General features: G+C 45.0%; 2 protein-coding genes across 3 annotated transcripts in view; one reads left to right on the forward strand and one right to left on the reverse strand.

Annotated features, from left to right (window-relative positions):
• Nucleotides 1–1,613: 1,613 nt before the first annotated feature.
• LOC310791347 (uncharacterized protein) lies at nucleotides 1,614–15,696 on the forward strand. 2 transcript variants are annotated; one of them, XM_083653034.1, is made up of 6 exons: nucleotides 1,614–1,808; nucleotides 3,879–4,320; nucleotides 6,948–7,023; nucleotides 7,857–7,935; nucleotides 13,133–13,265; nucleotides 15,096–15,696. In XM_083653034.1, exons 2-6 carry the CDS (start codon nucleotides 3,919–3,921, stop codon nucleotides 15,522–15,524), a joined length of 1,119 nt encoding a protein of 372 aa, XP_083509160.1. In that variant the 5' UTR covers nucleotides 1,614–1,808; nucleotides 3,879–3,918; the 3' UTR covers nucleotides 15,525–15,696. The 2 variants fall into 2 exon arrangements, with proteins under 2 accessions (XP_083509160.1, XP_083509161.1); XM_083653035.1 differs by having other exon boundaries at nucleotides 15,099–15,696.
• A 585-nt stretch (nucleotides 15,697–16,281) lies between these two features.
• The window catches only part of herc1 (HECT and RLD domain containing E3 ubiquitin protein ligase family member 1), a 96,846-nt gene continuing 91,986 nt past the window's right edge, over nucleotides 16,282–21,141 (reverse strand). Inside the window, exons 78-79 of the mRNA XM_083653036.1 lie at nucleotides 19,001–19,306; nucleotides 16,282–18,046 (exon numbers count right to left, since the gene is read on the reverse strand). Coding sequence (XP_083509162.1) covers nucleotides 17,861–18,046; nucleotides 19,001–19,306 — 492 coding nt within the window. The 3' untranslated portion in view covers nucleotides 16,282–17,860. The remainder of the gene's footprint in view (nucleotides 18,047–19,000; nucleotides 19,307–21,141) is intronic.

The following is a 21,141-nucleotide window of genomic DNA, read 5'->3' on the forward strand; positions in this document are numbered from 1 at the left end:
CAGGAAACAGAAGGCTAGACAGGCAACAGAAGACATAATCAAATCAAAAGCACAGTAAAACATCACAGGAGCAAAGTTTGTGTTGGCAGTCACAAAACTGTCATATACTGCTTCGTATACATGGACATATTTTGTTCCTTTTTCCCCCTGTGACCACACACACACACACACACACACACACACACACACAAATCTGTGACAGTCAGCACGAATTATGCGCGAAGCGACACCGGCTCTTCCTGGTTACTCGGAGCGCTGAGCACGGAGCTGAATGTATTCTACCTTCACAGTCAAGCAATTGTGATGTCACCAGTGATGTAACCCGAGCAATTGTGATGTTGTGATGTTATCAGTGTCGATGGCATACCCACTGATGATGGCATATACATTGTGACATCATCAGTGATAATCATAAATCCTCCCTTGCTAAGGTTATACATTGGACGACTCTTGCTCATAGTCCAGCCAATAAAGTCTGAACCTGTGGCCTACAGGCTTATTTTAGCTTGTCAGCCATCATTTTGACATTTTGATGTCACTATGCAATGAAATTCCTATACTGTAATAAATGTAGGAGACTTGTACCACTATGATATTGCTATAATAGTTTTATAGGAGCTTATAGCAGCTATTCCTACCGGTATAACAGATATTATATCTCTATAATAATCCCATTCAAAGTTGTAGGATTACACATATTCCCAAAATAATCCACAATAAGGACCACAATGGAAATAAGCTTTTGGGCTTAATTGTGTTTTAATCTTTTTGATGGTCTCTCTATCTGAGGCATCCCTGGCGAGGGTGAGGCTACACAAGCCAAGTGTAGGACGTAAATGTGAATAAGCGATATGGGGAAGTGGAAATAGTAATAATAATAATAATAATAATAATAATAATAATAATAATAATAATAATAATAATAATAATAATAATAATAATAATAAACTCACACTTACAGAATTCATTCAGAATAGTGCACAATTTAAAATGCATAATGAATTCACTCACAAAGGAAAAAATGTGCTTATTATTTTTGCACTATGACATTTTGGATACCTTGTAACACTATTCTCTTTTCTTTTTATCCTTTTTGTGTAAAGCACTTTGAATTGCCTCTGTGCATGAAATATGCAATATAGAGCCAAAGTCACGCCCACTTCCGATTTAGGATTTAATCCGCCATTCTTTTTCCCATTTACATTTGCTAAATGCTTATAAAAATATAAAAACAGTTTTACTTGGTCAAACCAAGCGATCCAGCTATATTTAGAATCAGGAGAGACCAAATAACCTTTTCACGCGGACAGATTATTTAGACGTTTTGTTTTTAAGCTTTGCTCTGAATGATTCTAAATGAACCTCAATCGCTTGGTTTGATCAAGTAAAACTATTTTTAGACGCATTTTACGAAATGTCTGTGGAGAACAGAGTGGAAGATGAAATCCCTTGGTTCGAATGCCTAAACCGGCGGTGGGCGTGACTTTGGCTCCGCTCGCCTTGTCCCGATAGACCCGCCCCCTCCCTCTCAGACAGGCCGGTAGACCCGCCCCTCCCTCAGCTCAGACACGTTGCCCTGGGAGAGGCTGCACGGGCAGCAGGAGGGAGCCTGGCTGGGCTGATAGGATGCAGCCTGCTCTGGTTTCATGGTCTCACTCCATCACTCATCACTCAGCCTTTTAGCCCGCCTCGGCACGGCACGGCACGGCACGGCGCAGGCTGCATCACGGGCACGGCACACAGCACGGCTGGCTGTCCTCAACTCACCGAGCCTGGCCGGGGACACACACACTGACTGTTCACTTCTGGTAAGTGATGGGGCGCGGAGATGACGGGTCACTATAGTGCTGCTATTTCTGACAAATGTTGTACACATTATTTGTCTCTTGTCAATGTCATGGCTTGTCAAACTCACCTGGGTTATTATAATGAGATGATCTGGGGCCATAGAGAGGAGGCTGCGCAAACACGACTGTCTGTAGGCTACTGTAGGATTTTGGAGATGATTGTGAACAGCTTTCCACACTGTAGGCTACTATTGTAGGACACAGACGGATCGGAACTACTTCCCCATGTGCGATTTAGTGTATTATTGTATTGTTTTTTTTACGTTATTGTGTGGTAAAATTGTACCAATTAAGTTCCCCGCATTTTATTTTTTGCTGTGTGGCTGCATTTAAGCAGCTATTTCTTTCAGTCCCTCTGGTGGTGTCATATTTAATGTAGGCTATAAAGCTTTATTATAGGGTTTTGATATCGGGACGTTGCAGTCAGATGTTTATGTCTTTACGGGCCGCTTGTATCAGCACGCTGCGTGAACTGCAGGCGAAGGGAAACAAGTCCATGTGCTTGGATTTTTTTTTCCATTCTTACATAATGTTGTTGGACGAGCTCCCATTTGGTGGAGGCTGAGCAGCAGGGCTATTTAATCCGGTGGTTCTCAACATTTTTCATCCCCTAATTTAGTCCACATTAGAACATTTGAATGTGGGGGACCACATTGTGGGTACCACAATGGAAATAACTTATTTCCAGCCCTAGGGCTTTTTTGTGTTTTTATCCTCGGTGATTTCCTGGATGTTTGTTATTAACTTATATGTTTGATATTTGGTACTGTACATTTCTCCTTGTTCCTTTTATCTAATCACCAAATCAATTCATTCATTCATTCAACCATGCACCCCCACCACATTCTTTCTCTCGGACCCAAATAATTTGAAGATATTTTCATTGTATCATTCTGTCCAGAATTCCATGACTCTATAGGCCTATCTGTATTGTAGAGATGAACAGTCAAACAAACTAGTGATTCTTCTAAATGTGTTAACTTCTTATAAATGAAATAATGGTTTATTGTTTTTTTTTTTAATCAATTTGTGCCCCCCCCTGGAACCCTCTAAAGCAGGGGTTTTCAAAGTCGGAGACTGTGGGCCTCCCCCAAGACAAAGAATGGAAAAAGGAGCCTCCCTCGCTCAATTCCTGCATGCCTAATTATGGGATCATGATTATGTTGTTTGATCCCAGATACCCACATTAAACCTAGACAGACATAAATCAAACAAAATGCAATGTCATGGTTTGAGTTCTGTCATCTTTGCTCAGTCATCGTGAAAGCATGAATTGCTCCTTGTCATCTCTTCTAACAATTGGCTAATTCATCTGCCAGTTCCCCCCAAGCCTGTGACACCATACTGCTGTCAGAGTATATTTACTGATGAGCTATGAGTGTATATATAACCGCTAACTGTCTATTGCAGCGATTCTCAATCTTTTACCGATTAAGGACCCCACGTGTAGTACATAAGGCCACGGACCCCCAAATGCGGCCCCCACATTGAGAACCATACTGGTCTAATGTGTTTATCCATGGGTTTACATTCAGTCTTTGTCCAGATGGCTGCAACAGATCCTCTATGAATATTGTCTGACATGTGGTTTGTGGAAAAAAGATTTACAGTTGTAAATCTAACAAGCAGGTGTTTTGATGACTATTCAAATACACAGAAATGATGTTACATAAGAATACACTACATATTTATAGGTGGAGTGTGTTTAAGTATTAGGCCTGCACGTCAACTGAATATCCATGCATGCAAAATGTCAGGTTTCTCAGTACGTTTGTTACATTACATACATTTGCAGACGCTTTTATCCAAAGCGACTTACAATAACACATTTTTGTCAGCAATAGAGCAATCCACTATGTAACACAGTCTATGATAACTACAACTTCTGAAGGAACAGTGGTACAAGTTAAGGTTATTATTATTATTATTATTATTTTTAAATCAGAGAGAAAGAAGTTAGATCAAGAAGGGCCCAGACGTTTGTGGCAAGCTCTTTAAAACGACGTGTCTTTGCTGTGTTTTGGTTTCCAGCGCCGCGATGCTCTCCGCTGGCTAGGAGTCTAGCTTCATCATGTCGACCTCGGACTCGGATTACTCCATCGACTGGCTCGCCAGCGACGACGAGGACTATGATAGTCCCAACGGATTAAGTCCTCGGCACACGGGGGAGGAGGCACAACCGCCGCCGTCGTCTACCACCTCCTTAAGGGACTCTCCTGCAAACTCTGTCCGCTCTGCGCCCACCCAAAGGCGGGATGACGACCGTGACCCTTGCGCTGCCCCGGAGCCTCCGGTTCAGGGATCCACCTACGTTGGGCAGCAGAAACCTGCCCGGGCCTGCTGGGCTTCTTCAGAAGGTGGCGTTACGGCAAAGCACCGTGAAACGAGGAAGAGAGCACACAGTCCTCCTGGCCTGGAGAGACTCTGTGAGAAGCCGACACCACGGACTGACAAAGAACTGTTTTCACTAAAGGTGAGACGGGCTTTTCTCTCACAATGCCTCCTTTGACACATTTTCTGATCACACTGGTGCACGCGCGCACACTCGCACACACACACACACACTCGCACACACACGGGGGGGGGGGGGGGGGGGGGCGTGAGAAACTAAATATACATGTAAGTGATCGAAAACATCAACATAAACGTCAGGTTTTGGTGTCAGTCCCTCAGAATCAAAGAGTGAGGTGTCTCTTTCTAGAGACGCCATTTTGCACCAAGAGATGATCAACAATCACACACAGAGAAATCCATCGTAGAGAGACCAGCTTCTCCACACCCAGCAGCAGGAGAGAGACCAGCTTCTCCACACACAGCAGCAGGAGAGAGACCAGCTTCTCCACACACAGGAGCAGGAGAGAGACCAGCTTCTCCACACACAGGAGCAGGAGAGAGACCAGCTTCTCCACACCCAGCAGCAGGAGAGAGACCAGCTTCTCCACACACAGGAGCAGCAGAGAGACCAGCTTACCCGTTTCTGGGAGATGTAGGAAATCAAATCATTCACTGGCCGCGTAGTGCACCAACACGACGAGGGTCACGGGTTCGAGCCCCCGTGTGTTGGTTGGGCGTCCATATGGGCCGCAGTTGGCCGTGTCTGCGGGTGGGAAGCTGGATTAAGGGTATCCTGGTCGCTGCACTACTAGTGCCTCTAGATAGGAACCCCCCCCTAAAAAAAAATCATGCAAAAAAAAACAACAACGAAGAAGCAGGAAGTAAAGCAGGTGGAACCAATACCATTAATGAGGGCCCTGGCACTGGAAGACCTAAATGGAATGGAACCAGCATTAATGGTATCGGATACACCTGCTTTACCGACCACCTGAAAACGGTTGCTGCTGTGAAAAGGGTCCATTGGCCGATTACAATTGGGTAGGAAGACGGGGAGAAACACGCACACACACACACACACACACACACACACACACACACACACACACACACACACACACACACACACACACACACACACGTGACAAAGCATGGGCAGCCAGCCACTTCCATCCATGTTCTGCAGACAGTACAAAAGAACGGTTGGAATGCGTTGAACAGACACACCACAGACTGACTGATGATATAACAGTGTGAGAGCTGCTGGTCTCACGTCTCGCTCTGGTTGCAGCTTGCAGAGTGAGAGTCAGGGACGACGTGTGTCAAGTTGTTGATTGCGATCAGTTTCCCCATTAGCATCTGTCAGCTGTTGAGGGGGACCTCTTATTTAGAGGCCTGGGGACATTATTGACTTTCAAATGTTAACATGGGGCTAATGCCACCTAGTGAGAGTGGGTGCAAAAATGCGTCATCAGTCACTGAGGCGTGAACCAATAAGTCAAAATGCAGCAACACACGCTACAAGCCGAGGGCTCCTCAAGGGTTATCATACTCATTATTCAATTAAAGAACATAAGGTGCAGGTTGGATATTTGAATTTACATAGGGCCATATTTCCGCAAAATAGTCAAAAAAATGGACGGAATCATGGAATTTGGTCACAAAAATGAATCAACTGTAAAACATGGAATATTGCAGAATTTACCAGAATTTGGCTGAAATTGATACGAGTAGGCCTAATTATCCAAATCAAAAGTAGACCTAATTATTGTAGTAACCTAAATGATTTCATCATTGTGTAAAATAGGCAGAGAGAAATAATTCTGTTTTCGTTTGGGGTGTTTTGAGAGGGGGGTCGGTCTTGCATGGGACCCTTACCTTACATCAGCTATTCTCAACCACTGGGCCGTGCCCCACTGGTGGGCCTCAGAGCACCGTGTAGTGGGCCACGGAGGCAGTGGTATTGCCAAATAGATTAATAAAAATGAAATAAAAAAGCGTGATTACAGCTAGTTATTTATTTATTTTTATATCTAAATGTGTCCAAATAAATCATAAACTTCCAATTAAAATGCATAATTTCAGTGACTTTTCTCTCTCTCTTTCATTTATCTTTCATTTATCTCAATGTGCATGAATGGATAATGGAATTATAGGCTACTTGTTTTTTTTTACCCAAATACTCTTATTCATTATTATATTTAAATCATGTATTTTATCGAATGCAAAGAAATAAAATAAAATAATAAAATAATCTACATTATATATCGGCCATCTCTAAATATCGGCATTGAAAAACCCATATCGGTCGACCTCTAATTCTAAATGGGCGTTCAGCACCTGTGACATCACTTGTGTGACATCGCTTTGTTACTGAACCTTCTGCTGGGGCTGACATCACAGGTGTACATTTCCATTTCAGGAACAGTGGCCAGCTGCTTTACAAAAACCAGTCTAGATCCAGCTATGTGTGATTTAATTAATCAATTAATTATTTTTTTGAAAATCCCATTGCTATATATATAGCTATATATATACCCCTCCCACATATTTGCAACGTGGTCTCCAACCTGCACCATGCTCTTTAACTGACGTCTGGTGGATTATGTGACCGATGCAATCAGGTGGCCAGGTCGGGGCTGCAATAAGCACTAACGCCCACTGAGGATGGGTGTACTTAAAGGCGATTTGAAAGCGCTTTACGTGGTGGTGTTAGCAGCGCTGATAGCACTGAATGGCTAACTAACTGCATGACCCTGTCCCACACAGCGCGCGGAGCTGCAGTGCTACGTCCAGCCGCTGTGGTCCATCCTGCAGGGCCTGAGGTCGGGGAGGTACTCTGAACGTGAGTGTGTCTTAATCCCAGCTTTAAAACCCCCTTAACCCCACCGCTCTGCTGCTGCCTGTGGAAGCACCAGTAATAGTGTGAGGTGTGAGACGCGAGATGCTAAAGATAGGCAGAGTTGTGTGAGGATGGTTGACGCAAAGCGGAGCAATTCAAATCATTTCACTGGAAGATTCACGCACATAATTGCAATTGTAAAGTCACAGTGAAATGAAAAACAAATTATCATCTTATCATTTTGCATTTCATAATACACACCTTTAAGTGGCGGATTCGCACTTTGAAGCTGCAACAGTCAATTTGTGTGTTTTTAATTGTTGTGTTAACATACAAATTATTACCTGTGTGCCTTCATAAATAAGGTGGTTTGAAATAAAGTAGTAATTTTTTCTCTCTCGTGGTCTTAAATGGGCCTTTAAACATTTTCAATAATGATCAAGATATTTTATATCGATACATTCTTTGGCTATATCGCCCAGCCCTAGCACACAGTAAGCAGCATAGTTGGAGATATCAGCCTTCCTTTCCCCTCCCTTCAGAGGAAGACTAGGTTTGACACATTTTAACTACTGTGGGATATACATGTAGACAGTTAAATGGGTTGTAACTGTGATTGCTTTGCTCCTGAAATGTGTTGTGTGGCCTCTCGTCCTCAAGGCAGCAAAGAACAGAACTGATGATCAGACAGATGTAGAGGAGCTAGTATTAATTAGCAATAGTTAAGTAGTAATTGGGTAGTGTTGTTAAATTCAGAGCCACTGCCTGTGCTGGAGCTCACGTGCCTTCTCTGTCTCCTTTGCTCAGCACATATTTCTCTCTCTCTTCTGCCACAGGTCTCAGCAGCTTCCAGGAGAGCGTTGCAATGGACCGTATCCAGAGAATAATGGGGGTCCTTCAGAACCCAAACATGGGGTAAATACCTGGTTCTTTTTCAGACCCCGCCTCACATCCCACATCCCTTTCTTTACTTTCACATTCTCTGGACCTATGTAGGCAAACGTGAAATAGCACAAATCATATTGATATGCAAGTTTAATAGATATTGAAGAACGCACTCAATATAACAAACTACAGTTTTAGCATCACTAAACACTTAGGGCCCTATTCTCCCACAAGCCTTCGGCGCTAAAACGGGCCTTAAACGCAAAAAAACGTGCCTTGCGCCTGTTTTGGGACGATATCAATATGGCTTTAGGCTGCCAAATGCGCTTTAGGCCGAATGGGCGTGGCGCAGTCCCAGAATGGGCCAAAGTGGGCGTGTCGGCGCTAACTACCGGCGTACTGCTATCTTCGCACCTGGCCTACATTTAGCGATTTGCGCCTTTGAAAAGCAGGCCTATTCAGTCAAGGAGTGCTCTTCTGCCTCTCCCCTGTCACCCTTCTCTGTCTCTCTCTGAAACCAGGCCTATTCAGTGCGCCAGTGCTCTTCTGCCTCTTCTCTGTCACCCTTCTCTCTCTCTCTCTGACTCCCTCGCTCAGACAGACACAACACATAGCAGCACCCAGCTTCCCATAGGAAATAGCAGTTGTAAGTTTACTGCCTGTGAATGTCCCTGTCCCAGCATGCAATTGGGTCCTCCATTTCGCTACTAAATAGCAACCAAATTAGCCGAAATAGATATAAAAGGTAGATCTAAAATAATGTGTAATGGTAAGACAACCTGCAATTGTAGAACATTTCAATATTGGACCAAATAAAACATCGAAATGAAACACCACCCTATGTGAAACATATATGTCCTCTTGAGCCTATATATACCCTGTGTGGATTTAACGTGATTTAGATAAGTGACAGCGGAACACGTTGCGGAACGCCTTCTACTGTCATGTGCTATACTGTGATGTCCGCTCCAATAACTTGGCCCTACTTCACATTTAGTTTTACAATAAAAACACATTTATGCAATGACTTTACATAATGTAGGGTATATTTATGTGCATCATTCTACCTGTAGCAGGGGAGAGAAAACGATATCGTTCTGGACAAACTTTCACCAATATAAAATTAATCTCATCATATAGGGATAGGCTATATTTTTCTATCCGATGCATTTAGAACATTATTTTCACTTTGATCTTGCTATAGTGTAGCGTATTTACATGCTTGCAGTATTGAAACTGCAGTTAGATTGGTTTGAGAAGCATAATAATATGGAATAATAGCCTATAATGCAGACAGACAGACTGGATGAAGGGAGGGGGGGGGGGCAGAGCGTTTGGCTTTCCTCTGGTTTTGCGGGATCACTGGAATTGGAGCTAAAAAGGCAAGCGTGCGATTCGTTTATTGCAGTTATCCAATGAGCATGACGGTGCATAATTTTACGCTTAAAAGGCGTGGTTGTAATGGTTGAGGCTGCGTCTAGCGCCAGCACGACGATATCAAGTGCGCTGGTCCACGCCCACTGATTTGAGCTGCGCCAGGCGTTCGGCCTAGAAACAGCGCCGATGCAACGATAGGGACCTTAGTTTGTTAGCAAACTAAGCTTGTTCAGGGCAAGCCAAGCTGGCTCGCCAACTTCCAGGGCGATTTTCTCTGAATGGAGTACGGACATTCAAATAAGCATAATCTTCTTCAACTATATTCAGATTTCAATGTATGACACATCACTTGAAAGCTTACAATCTGCACTTTCATAATCTGTTAAAAATAAATTAGCATAGCCTACTTGTTCCCCCGAATATGATATGATGATATGATATGATGTGGATGGCTTTTTATGTATTGTTAGGTCCACACACACACACACACACACACACACACACACACACACACACACACACACACACACACACACACACACACACACACACACACACACACACACACACACAAAATGTTTTTTTTAACCCTTATCACTTCAGTGGTCACATGACACATAAGCAGCTGTAACACTGATTGAGCACAGTCAGGGATGTTTGTAAGGGAATGTACTGTACATTGATAAGGAGAAAAACATGCAACCAACAGGTTTCATGACATGTAACTGAGGTAGTGGTATTTTCTGTTCGGAATCTGTTTCGTCGATTTACTCGAACCCAAAACATCACCAGTTGATGCGATAGGAAACGGACGCACAACTTCACACACAAAAACTCCCCACCTAAATAGATCTAAACTGTCATTTCAGAACGCTTACGAGCGTCTCCATGTATTTATTTATCATGAATTTCCGTCATTTGTTCCCTCCCGCACCGTATATTCTTCCTGGACTTTGTGTGACCTGTAGGGGTGTCACCGCTGTCACGGACATAAAAGTACGACTGTGAGTTACGTCTAGGACCCTCCCACTTCAAACAGGACCCTATACTCAGATGTTATGGAATTGTGCCTAGTAGGGGCCATCGTTTTCCAGGGCTGGTTCTCGCCTGCTTTGATGCCAGATGGGCGGGGTTTGGCTTGATGCCAGATGGGCGGGGTTTGGCTTGATGCCGGATGGGCGGGGTTTGGCTTGATGCCGGATGGGCGGGGTTTGGCTGGCAGAGAAGCACAATGAGTCCCCCGTGATTTGACAATCGCAGGAAAACATTCGAAGGTCAATTTACGACACTCTTCTGTGATTTACAGCTGACCTGACTCTATCTGAACTGTCCAGATGCAGTAAAGTCGTGTGGCGACTTCATGCCGATTGGAATAGTGGTTTACGGTATCCTGTGATGATCACACCACAGCCTTGAATTTGGTGGATCTGGAAAGACGATTATTATTTTTTAACCATAACTGTGAAACTAACAGAGACAGAGAGTTCATTGCAAATTGTAAGGGGATGTTTTCGAGCTATTATTCAAGTTGATGACGATGCTGTTGGACGTAACAGCAAGTTGTGGAATTAATATTGTCCAGAGTTGGTGGAGTCTCTCCGGTGCCTTCACGTCGTCATTGATGTGTTTCAGCTCTTGACAGTGGAAATGAAGCAGCCACGCTAAAGAATTAAGTGCCAAGATTACAAACGAGGAAATATACTGTCACGTTCAACTCATGGCTTCTTCTTCCATATGCAAGAGAGCCGCCACATCAACTGCAGAGCAGCTGTCTGTAGCGTTCGCCAAGAAACCATCTCGCCTTCTCCCACAAAGCGGAGCACATAAATTGTGTTAATTCTCTTTAGTGCTCCACATAAAATTTCAAAATGTCGGGCTATGAAATGAAGCTCAGTGTTTAAATGTACAGTTAAGACATTTATTTGTACAAGCCGCAGTTGCACTGGGCCCGACCGCACATGGAGAACAGTGTAGGTGGCGTCTGCTCAAGAGTTGAGGCACAAACGCCACGTTCACGTTGTGTCAGATTGCCTCTCAATGTGACAAAATGTTTACGTGCGACTCTTGAGTAGTGGTAACTACAAGTAGGACGTGGAGATTTTTTTTTTTATACGTGGGGGTCTGTTATCTCCCAGTTGGCGCCACCACTTGTCAACACATGCGGCAAACCTGGCATTCAACGGCATTCCATGATCATAAAAATCCAAAATGATCTGTTATATTCACAGCAATGAAATCAACCCTAGTTATGAAGAGCGAGAAGAAAAGCCAGAAACGTCTTCTCCAGTTCATTTGTGAATCTTTTTTTCTTTTTCTTTTTAATAAACAAACAAGAAAAACAAACTCAGACACAGGAAAGAAAAGAAAAACAAAACAAACAAAAAAAACATACAACATTACAACATAGCGTTTGTTACCAGTCACATAAGGTGCTTGTGCTTGAAAGATTATGGCGCGTGGGGTCCATGAAAAAACCAGATGGGCGAGCCATTTGCGGTTCATTTTAAATGAAAATATTAAATACATTTTTTTTTGGTCGTGTGGGCGTTTCCAATGAGTTCAACACGTGAACGCCTCCAAGTTTGTAGCAACACGATGATCGTCCTGTTCTGTGTTTTTTCTCCCCTCCTGAAATGACGTAAATCCCAGTTCCCCCTCCTCCCCCGTCTCTGGTGTGTGACGGTGATGTCCGACAGAGGCGGGGGCGTGGGGGGCGTGTGTGGGGGGGTGGTGGTGTGGGGGGTAGCTTGGCTACAGTAAATTCTGTTTTAAATCCAACTCGTAGCTGACTGTGAGCAGTGGGCGAGGCCACTACAGTACGGGCTGCTCCAGGGCTTACTGCGCTATTTATAGCCAGTGAATGGAGCGGAGCCCCCCCCCCTCACACACACACACACACACACACACTCTACTGCCACGTGTGGCCGCAGCATGTGTGTCCTGTGTAGAGCAGCACACCACCGCTCACTACGCTCACGTTTCACATCTTACATGGACATTTTACATGGACACTATCCTACACCCCCATTATATATCACTTAAAGGACTTTTACTGGACATTTGACATGGACATGATCCCCCCCCCCCACCCCCATTATGTCACTTTAAAGGAGCTTTACTTTGCACTTTATCATTTAATTTAAGATGGTTTTGCGTTTGCTTCATCTTCTGCTAGTTGTGATCGCCGCACACTGCACAAAGTCAAATTCCTCGTTTGTAATCTGATTACTCGCTGTGGCTCATTTGTAATCTGATTACTTGCCGCGGCTATTAAAATGAATGTGGAGTCCTCACATGTGGAGTGAGCGTGCCCCTGTGCCTGTCCTCCTCAGCGCAGACATGTGCTGCCATGTGTGTGTGTGTGTGTGTGCCGCGTGTGGACGTGTGGCGTGCGCAGATAACATCACCCAGACGGAAGGAATGCAGATACACGCGGAACAGAACAGCCTGCGTAACGTTTCCTCCCTCCCTCCCTCCCAGCCAGTCTTTTATTTATTCAATCGCTAGTGCGCTATCTCGTGTTGTCGTCCACCAATCAGATAAAGCCAGGGAACTGAACGTGTCGGCAGTGGCTTTATATGGCTTATGTAATGGCCATTGGCGAGACATGGCTAAGCCATCTGAGCTGCTGGCTGGTTTGTCTCTGAATGCCGTTTGCTCCCTGTAATCAGCTGCCATTGAAAAGACTCCAGTTAAAAAAAATGCGGGTGGTCAGTGACGGGCAGCTGATCTAGGCACCGTGCGTGCAGCCTCAGGTTCTGGAACAACACATGAGATCACCTTGTCCTCGTCAGCAGCATCATTCACTGACCTTGTGGGCTCTCCCCCCCCCCCTCTCTCTCTCTTCTAGTGAACGCTTCCTCAGCATTCTACTGAAAATAGATGAGATGCTTCAGAGCTGGTTCCCCCACGTCAAACCCAAACCGACACCGACACCGACCCGGACAGATGATGATGACAGCACTCCGGCTAACAAGCAAAAGGTAAATGAATCCAAAATAAATCCCGCGTCCTTTAAAGGTAATTTGTCATCTGTTCCGCCAGTCCATCTCCAGCCTGGGGTAACCGAACTCCAGTGTTGAGAGAGGGGAGACGTAAAAATGTCAGGTTGTCTGCCAAAACGCTGGAAGTGTAGACGGCAGTGAAGGCATCGCAGTGTGTTCTTTTTATGGAGTTGAGGAATTGTCGATCATGTTTTCCAAGGACAACAGGCTGAGTGTGAGGGGAGGAACGGCCTCACACTTCAAGAATGTGTTGACTCATTGATGCATTAAATGGGACACTTGGAAACTGCCATGTCATCACAATCACATTCAACCAATGAACTAGAAGGCAATGCCTGCAATGTCTTCAACTTCCTGTTACGCCCAAAGACATCGTTTCTATCAAACTATTTGTTGACACTGCAAACATGTCCTTTGGAATAGATCGTTCTCACCTTTCATTAAATACATTAATTGAAAAAATCATTTGTTCCTTGGCCTTGCTCTATATGTCCACCAAATTTGAGAATGCTGGAATTGCTTCAAATTAGGCTCAAATGTCCACTTGGACTCAAGGATGGACTAATTAGATTTTGGTGGTCAAAGTTCAAGGCCACTGTGACCTCACGACCGTTCCATGCTCATTAACGCAATACCTCTGGTACACCACGAGGGGATTTCTTCAAATTTGGATCAAACATCCTCTTGGACTCAAGGATGAACTAATTAAATTTTGGTGGTCAAAGTTCAAGGTCACTGTGGCCTCACGACCACCCATTCCATGCTCATTAACACGATATCTCAAGAACAGCTTGAGGGAATGTATTCAAATTTGGCTGAAATATCCAAATGGAATCAGGGATGAACTGATTAGATTTTGGTGGCCAAAGTTCAAAGTTCAAGGTCACTGTGACCTCACATCCATCCATTCCATTAAGAAAGGGGGGGGCGGGGCTGGGTAAAAGGGTCTGTAGCTAGGGATAGGAAGGTCATAGTCAGGATTGGATGGGTGGGTTGGGGGGGTGGCTAGGTAGATGTGGGTGGTGGGAGGGTGGTGTGATCAGTAAGGGGGCGGGGCTAAGTAAAATGGGCCATCGCTAGGGATAGGACGGTCGTAGAGTCAGGGTTCGAGGGCTGGGTAGGGGGATGTAGGTGGTGGGAGGGAAGGGGTGGGGCTAGGGGAAAGGAGCCATAGCTAGTGATAGGAAGGTTATAGACTAGAGAGTCGTGGGATTCGAGGGGGATAGGGAGATGTGGGCGGTTTCAGGGGTAGGGTTAGGGTACGGGTAGGTAGGACCATCCCCCATGTTTTTTTTCTCCTTAATTGTACTCGGCCAATTCCCTATTTCCAAACATAAAAGTGGTGTGAGTAATAAGGGATATTCAATGAGGCAAAGAACCACCTTCTGCGATTTGCAATTTAGTAGTGATCTGACTGCACCAGTGAGGTTTGAACTGAGGTAAGATAACCAAGTATTCTGTGACTTAGATTGGTTCAAAGTAGATTTAGCAAAAAGAGAGGATTTAATATAAACCGGTAAAAACACATAATTTAAGATCTACATGTAGGTATGCATATTAATTCACACACACACACACACACACACACACACACACACACACACACACACACACACACACTTACTTATCTATATATATATATATATATATAATGTATATATAGTATATACATATATATATGACTGTTACAACACTGCTCTTTTCATTTTTCCATTTTAGTCCTGTGTGTATGAAATGTGCTATATACAAATAAACTTGCCTTGCCTGACATTATTGGGACAAGCTGATGTGAGCCTTCTGTTTCTCCAGCAGCATCATACCAACGCCGCCCCACCTCCGCCGTTCCTGTGCTCCTCTGACTCGGCCCCGGGCTGCAGGGCGCCCACGGGCCCCTGCTCGGCCGCACGCCTCAAGTGGCTCCACCCCTCGCCCGCCTGCTCCCTCAACACGTCTGACCCGCCCCCGGGCTGCTCGGCCACTCCTGCGTCGCCCCCTCTTCCCCCCCGCGCGCGCTGTAACCTGGAGGAGGTAACCCAGGACAACGCCGTCTCCTCCAGCACCGACTCACAGAGCGGGCCCCTCCTCCGCCCCGGCGCTCGCCCCCGCCTCGCCCAGGGGCCGCTGCCCTTCAAGATCCGCTCCCCTTGCCTGGAAAGACTGCTGCAGGCGAAGGAGAGCATCGTCGGCCCCAGAACTATGGGAGACAGTAGCACAGGCGAACGGAGCTGGCTGTCCTAGCTGCAGTCCGCGGGACTGGGAACGGTGTGTGCGGCCGTGGGACGTCCTGTAACTACTATGGTAAAAATCAAAGGCTGCTCTGGGGGACAGTGTGGGCAGACCTCACCATTTTTTTTGAGCCAAGCTCAAAACTCTAAGCTTAAAAAGCATGTTTTGAAATCATCAAAGTCCAATTTTTGTTATCTACAGCGAACGCGTGCGCACCGCTCGGATGTCGGGTCAGCCCAGATGGGCGGTGGAAAAAAAAAAAAAAAACAGGCCACCGGGTTAAAAAGAAAGTGGATGTGACGGCGGTGCTGTTGACAGCTGGTCTTTTGGACATGCCTGTTCAAGAACGATTGCCTGTGTGAGCAAACATGGAACTCGAGAGCTTGAGCTGTCGTTGGTTGTGTTTGAGTTGGACAGAAGTCATCTTACGAGTCCAAAGGTTGAAACAATGTTGGCAGAGGGCATTTGCTCAGCTATATTCCCACAACACAAGCAAACACAAGGGGATTTAAGGCAGAACAATGCGTCTATAGGTCGGAGCTCTTCTGAGAACGTGCCTGCGGTGGATCTGCGTATGAATGCACATGACTCTGTTATGGAAACGGCTGTGACGGCTGAATACTTTGACTGTTACTTTGTAGATCCGCTTCTCCTTAGGTTTTTAATGGTTCCTCTACCTCATGCTGATATACCATGCCATAGTGTGACCGCATAACATACAAAGACACCCGCGTCGCTGTCAGGTGAAAAGTGAACCGTTTTTGGGAGGTTTTCAGTTCAAACGCCGTGCATTTCTGAGTTTATCCAAAGGGGTTTTATGAACCCAAGACCGGTAGAATTCTCAGAACCTATCCACCTTATTTTTTAATGCCCCGCTGTAAAATGATTATGGGTGCAAGGTCCGGTCTAGAACGTGACCGATTGTTGCAGCTGGCGCGTTTCCTCGTCAAACTCCGAAAAAAGAGTTGCGGAGTTTGACGAGGAAAAAAAAGTTGCTCGTCACAAAAGAAATAACACTCGTTTGACGACTTATTTGAGGGAATGTAATAACGTTATCTATCACATCCGCTAAACCGGTTGCTCTTTGAATAACTCAGGATATTTATCGGCCAAGCTGGAGGTGATTGTTTCCTTTGCCTGCAGCTTTGAAACATTGTTTACAGACGGGCTATGTTGGGTCTGTGTCAACAGCGTAACGGTGGGAGGATTACACCGGAAGAAGCACCCATATTTCACGCAAGGCATCATGGCAACTGGAAATAAGGTGGATAGAGAGCCATAATACTCCCTCAATTTAAGTGAAGTTAAATTTGTTACAAAGCTTTTACATAACAGCGATATATGATTGATGTGCAATTTCTAGACTCATGACTTCCAATTTACGAGAAGAATTATATTTGGTCACCAAAGGCGCCAGTGCCTGCAAATTAATTACGCCGCTGTCCTGAAAGAACAATTACAGGGACCCAAGAGGGACAATAGAGACCAGAAACATCTCCTGCCGCACCCAGTTCAAGCCAACCAATAGCTCTTGCCAACATTGTCCTACAAAGAGACATAGATGAGATAGTGTGAACACACTGCTTATCGATGTAGAGACGTTTTCCTTTGTGTATATATTGTTTTCCCCCCAACAATTTATTTACCCCCAAAAGATGGCCTTTGTGATATTTTATACTTATTGAATAAATGTGATGTCTGCTTTCTGAATACTTTCCATCATTCCCTGTTTTCTTCCCCGGGGACAGTTTTGGGTTATCCTATCCAACAAACCTCAGCACAGAAGCAACAAATCCATTTTGAAGCATTTATTTGTGTGTGATTTCTTTTTTTTTGTATGCTTTAGGAAACTCGGCATAGGCATTTTTTTCGAAATTAAAACAAAATAAATATGGATATTATGTAAAACATTTTCCTAATGAAGCATTTTACACAATGTACAATATCCCCCACTCCCCCCCACTGGCTTGAATATTCTATACACATTTCCAAACAAAATAAACATACCTCCATGCAAAAACCCTGAAAATGGGATGCGGAGCAATGAGGGGAGAAAAGAAAAGCGATCGTACTAAATACACTTCTTGTGTGGATTGTTGTGTCTTAAAAACTGCTAATAAACCATGAGGTGAAATGAACACACTGAATCCGTGATGTTTTGAGTAGCACATAATGGATTTTAAAAGGCGGCCCGTCTGCTCAGGAGTTCCTACGATAAGTGATGACTATGCATCTCCGGGGTTTTTGCCGACTGTGTGTGTGTGTGTCTGTGTGTGTGTGCACATTCGTGTCTGATAAGCCAGTCTGTACTCATTCGTGGGTCTGAATAATCAGAGTGTGTTTGTGTGTCAGTAGTCGGTGTCGGAGCCCTCGGCGTTGTCCACGTTGCGGGAGAGCATGTAGTTGTCCATGTCGATGGAGCGGCAGTTGTTGATGGCGTAGCGCAGCCTCTCCGCCATCACGGCCTGGCTGGAGTACGGAGGCAGACGCAGCTGGAAGAAGCACGTCTGGGAGGTGGGCAGGCTGTCGTACGGCTGCGGAGACGACATGAGGTCAAATGAGTTCAGCGAGTGCATCGGTACTTTTTGAACATTTTCAGCACATAATACTGATAACCGTGATCATTTTGGTCACTAATCGTGCTACGTAATTGTCATACCATTTTCAACTCTAACTATTCGATACTGCAGTCTTCTACTACATACTTATGTGAGTGACATTTGCATTGAATTCACACAAATGTATAAAATGTATCTTTTAAATGTGTGATATATGCTTATGTGCATTACTGTTATGGATTATAGATGTCTCAACTAGACAACATAAACATTCTAAAGATATCTGCATCTGAATTTTTCCGCTAGCCGCTATATGCCCACACGACCCCTCTAGAGCAGACTCAACATGGGGTCCGGGGGATCAACAGGGTTCCTTGAGGGAGTTCCAGGGGGTCCCAAGGAAATTAGTAAATTGTTAAACTTCAGCATTATTTCATTTACACTCTTCTGATCATAGTTTCACTGTTATCTCTACTATACAGATAGTCATAGAATTCTGGACAAAATCATATCCAACAATACAAAATATTCTCAGATTTTGGGGTGTGTGTGTGTGTGTGTGTGGGGGGGTGGGGGGTGGGAAATGACATCAAATGGGGGTCCGTGGCCGGACCCTGTGGAGTTCATTAGGTGTTGTCAATATGAATAATATGATATGAATCACTGCTCTAGAGGATATCCGGAGCTAATCATGTTTCTAGGGGTGGAATACCAATTATATAGGGAATCATTAATAACCTCCTGAACCCACCGACTCCATGGGAGAATGAGCTGGAGGAATAATTTGATGAGGAGACATCATGCTTGATTTCCAGTGTGTATTTCAGTTGTCGTTGAGCTGTTTTTGTCTGAATAAAAATGTGGTTTGGGGGCAAAAAAAAACTATCACCATCCAGTTGCGTCTGATCCCCGGGCCGGGGCACCACTCACCCTGTCCACCTTCATGATCTGGAACCTCTGGGAGATGTCGGCCGTGTTGGCGGGCAGCCGCGAGCGTCCCGAGACGAAGCGCATGAAGAGCACGCGCTCCTCGTTGGAGAACTCGCCCAGGGTCTGCCAGAACCACTGCACCAGCGCGTGCTGCTCGTCCACCTCGCGGTAGCGCACCACCTTCTTCAGCACGTCGCAGCAGATCTCGGGCATGCCGCACACCATCTGCTCCAGCTGCTTGGCCGTCAGCAGGGAGAGCAGCGGCACCGGGACCATCCACGACATGCCTTCGCGCACCGCTGCCACCTGGGGGAAGGGAGGGGGGGGGACAGAAGTCGGTCTTTGTTTACGTTCAGGCTCGGTGCCAAATTCCCTCTTGACTCTATTGGTTTGTTCGAGCCAGGCCAGACATACACCGCCTTCATGTTATCGCTGCAATCGAAACTGAATGTGAGAGGAATATATGGAACTGAAGAGCACTATTGGATTTCAGTCATTGTTTGGCAACTTGCGGTGCTGCTGCTGCTGCTGCTGTCTGCCGGCCAGGCACAGTGAGAGGATCTGGTTAGGCTGGTTAGTTACCTTGTAATATGAGAGCTGTGAAATGTGTGTAATCTTGTGTTGATAGTCACACAATGTATGATTAGATCACCTTTCTGCATCACTTCTGAACTCACACTGTCTAGTTGCGAGCCTCAATACACCCTCCCAAACACCAAACACCAGACTACAGACTCAATACACCCTCCCTAACACCAGACTACAGACTCAATACACCCTCCCAAACACCAGACTACAGACTCAATACACCCTCCCAAACACCAGACTACAGACTCAATACACCCTCCTAACACCAGACTACAGAGTTGCTTATTCTCTACTGTTCACCATTCCTATCTCACTCATTATGACTCATGCAAAGATTCCTCAGTCTGTACTGTTGCAAAATTGTATGGTTATCGTCAATACACGTCCCGGTCGTTGCTCCGCCTCCCTCTGCCCATCTGGGGAGAGTTGTAGACTAGCACATGCTTCCTCGCCTAGCCGCTTCTTTTCACCTGACTTGAAAACCTTGAAAAACATTTACTCAAGAAATTATATACAGCTGAATTTTATTACAGGAACATAAATGCAGAGTATATCCTGAAGTTAAATTCAACACCTTTTAAGACCCTTTTCAAGACCTTTTCAATATATTTTAAGATCACAACAGCACTTTCGTCACATCAGCGATAGGGGCGTGAATCACAAGTTTCTTCACGATATGATATTATATAGAATTTTGGGCAACAATAGGATATGTCTGCCGCGATACGATTTTGATCCAATTCAGGGGCCTGCGATCGATATGAGACAATTATGTGCCCAATTTAACACAATCAGCTACAAAATGTAATACCTCGTCAAATGGCGAGTAAGACTTTTTAAGACTTTTTAAAGGCCTTAATTTTCCATAAATTGATTTAATACTTTTACAGGTTCAAGACCCCGTGGACACCCTGAAATGGAACGCTTAAGCCCAATTTATGCTTCGTCTGCCAACACTTTTGAAACGGTCGCCGACAGAAATGAGGACTTGAGTCGACACTTTCAAGTGTCTGCGAGCAGTGTCTGCTACCTGGTGAAGTGTCTAGTGTCGCTGACTACGTCATAGTATCGCGCAAGTCTGATTGGCTATATAGACGGCACGCGCTTGACTTCCTTGTTGTTCCCAGAGAGAGAGGAGGTGAGTTGTGTGGTTGTGTGTCGTTTATATGCGGCTGCAGCCAAGTACGTTACATCTTGCCTCCGAGGTGGTTTCACTGTGCATTTCGTTCCCTCTCTTTGGCTGTCTGCAGCTGCTTATAGCGTTCGAGTGTCACGTGACCGTTGAACTGAGGCGAACTTCCTCTGAAGTATAAATGCAACACCATGAGCGACACTTTCTTTTTCGTCTGCGACCATGTGCTGAGCGACACTTTATAATAAGTATAAATTAACACATTCACTGCCAGCCTTTTTTTTTTTACTGTAGGTAGGTTCTGCCAGAGGGTTTTTTTGAGGATTCTGGCTCATTTTACAAGAGCCGAGGATTATTTTCTGCTTGGACTTTGTGAACACAAAGTTCACAAAAGTACTAATAGAATGTGTGCTTTCTCTGT

This window comes from Poromitra crassiceps (genome assembly GCF_964638095.1).
Source record: "Poromitra crassiceps genome assembly, chromosome: 16".
NCBI lineage: Eukaryota > Metazoa > Chordata > Actinopteri > Beryciformes > Melamphaidae > Poromitra > Poromitra crassiceps.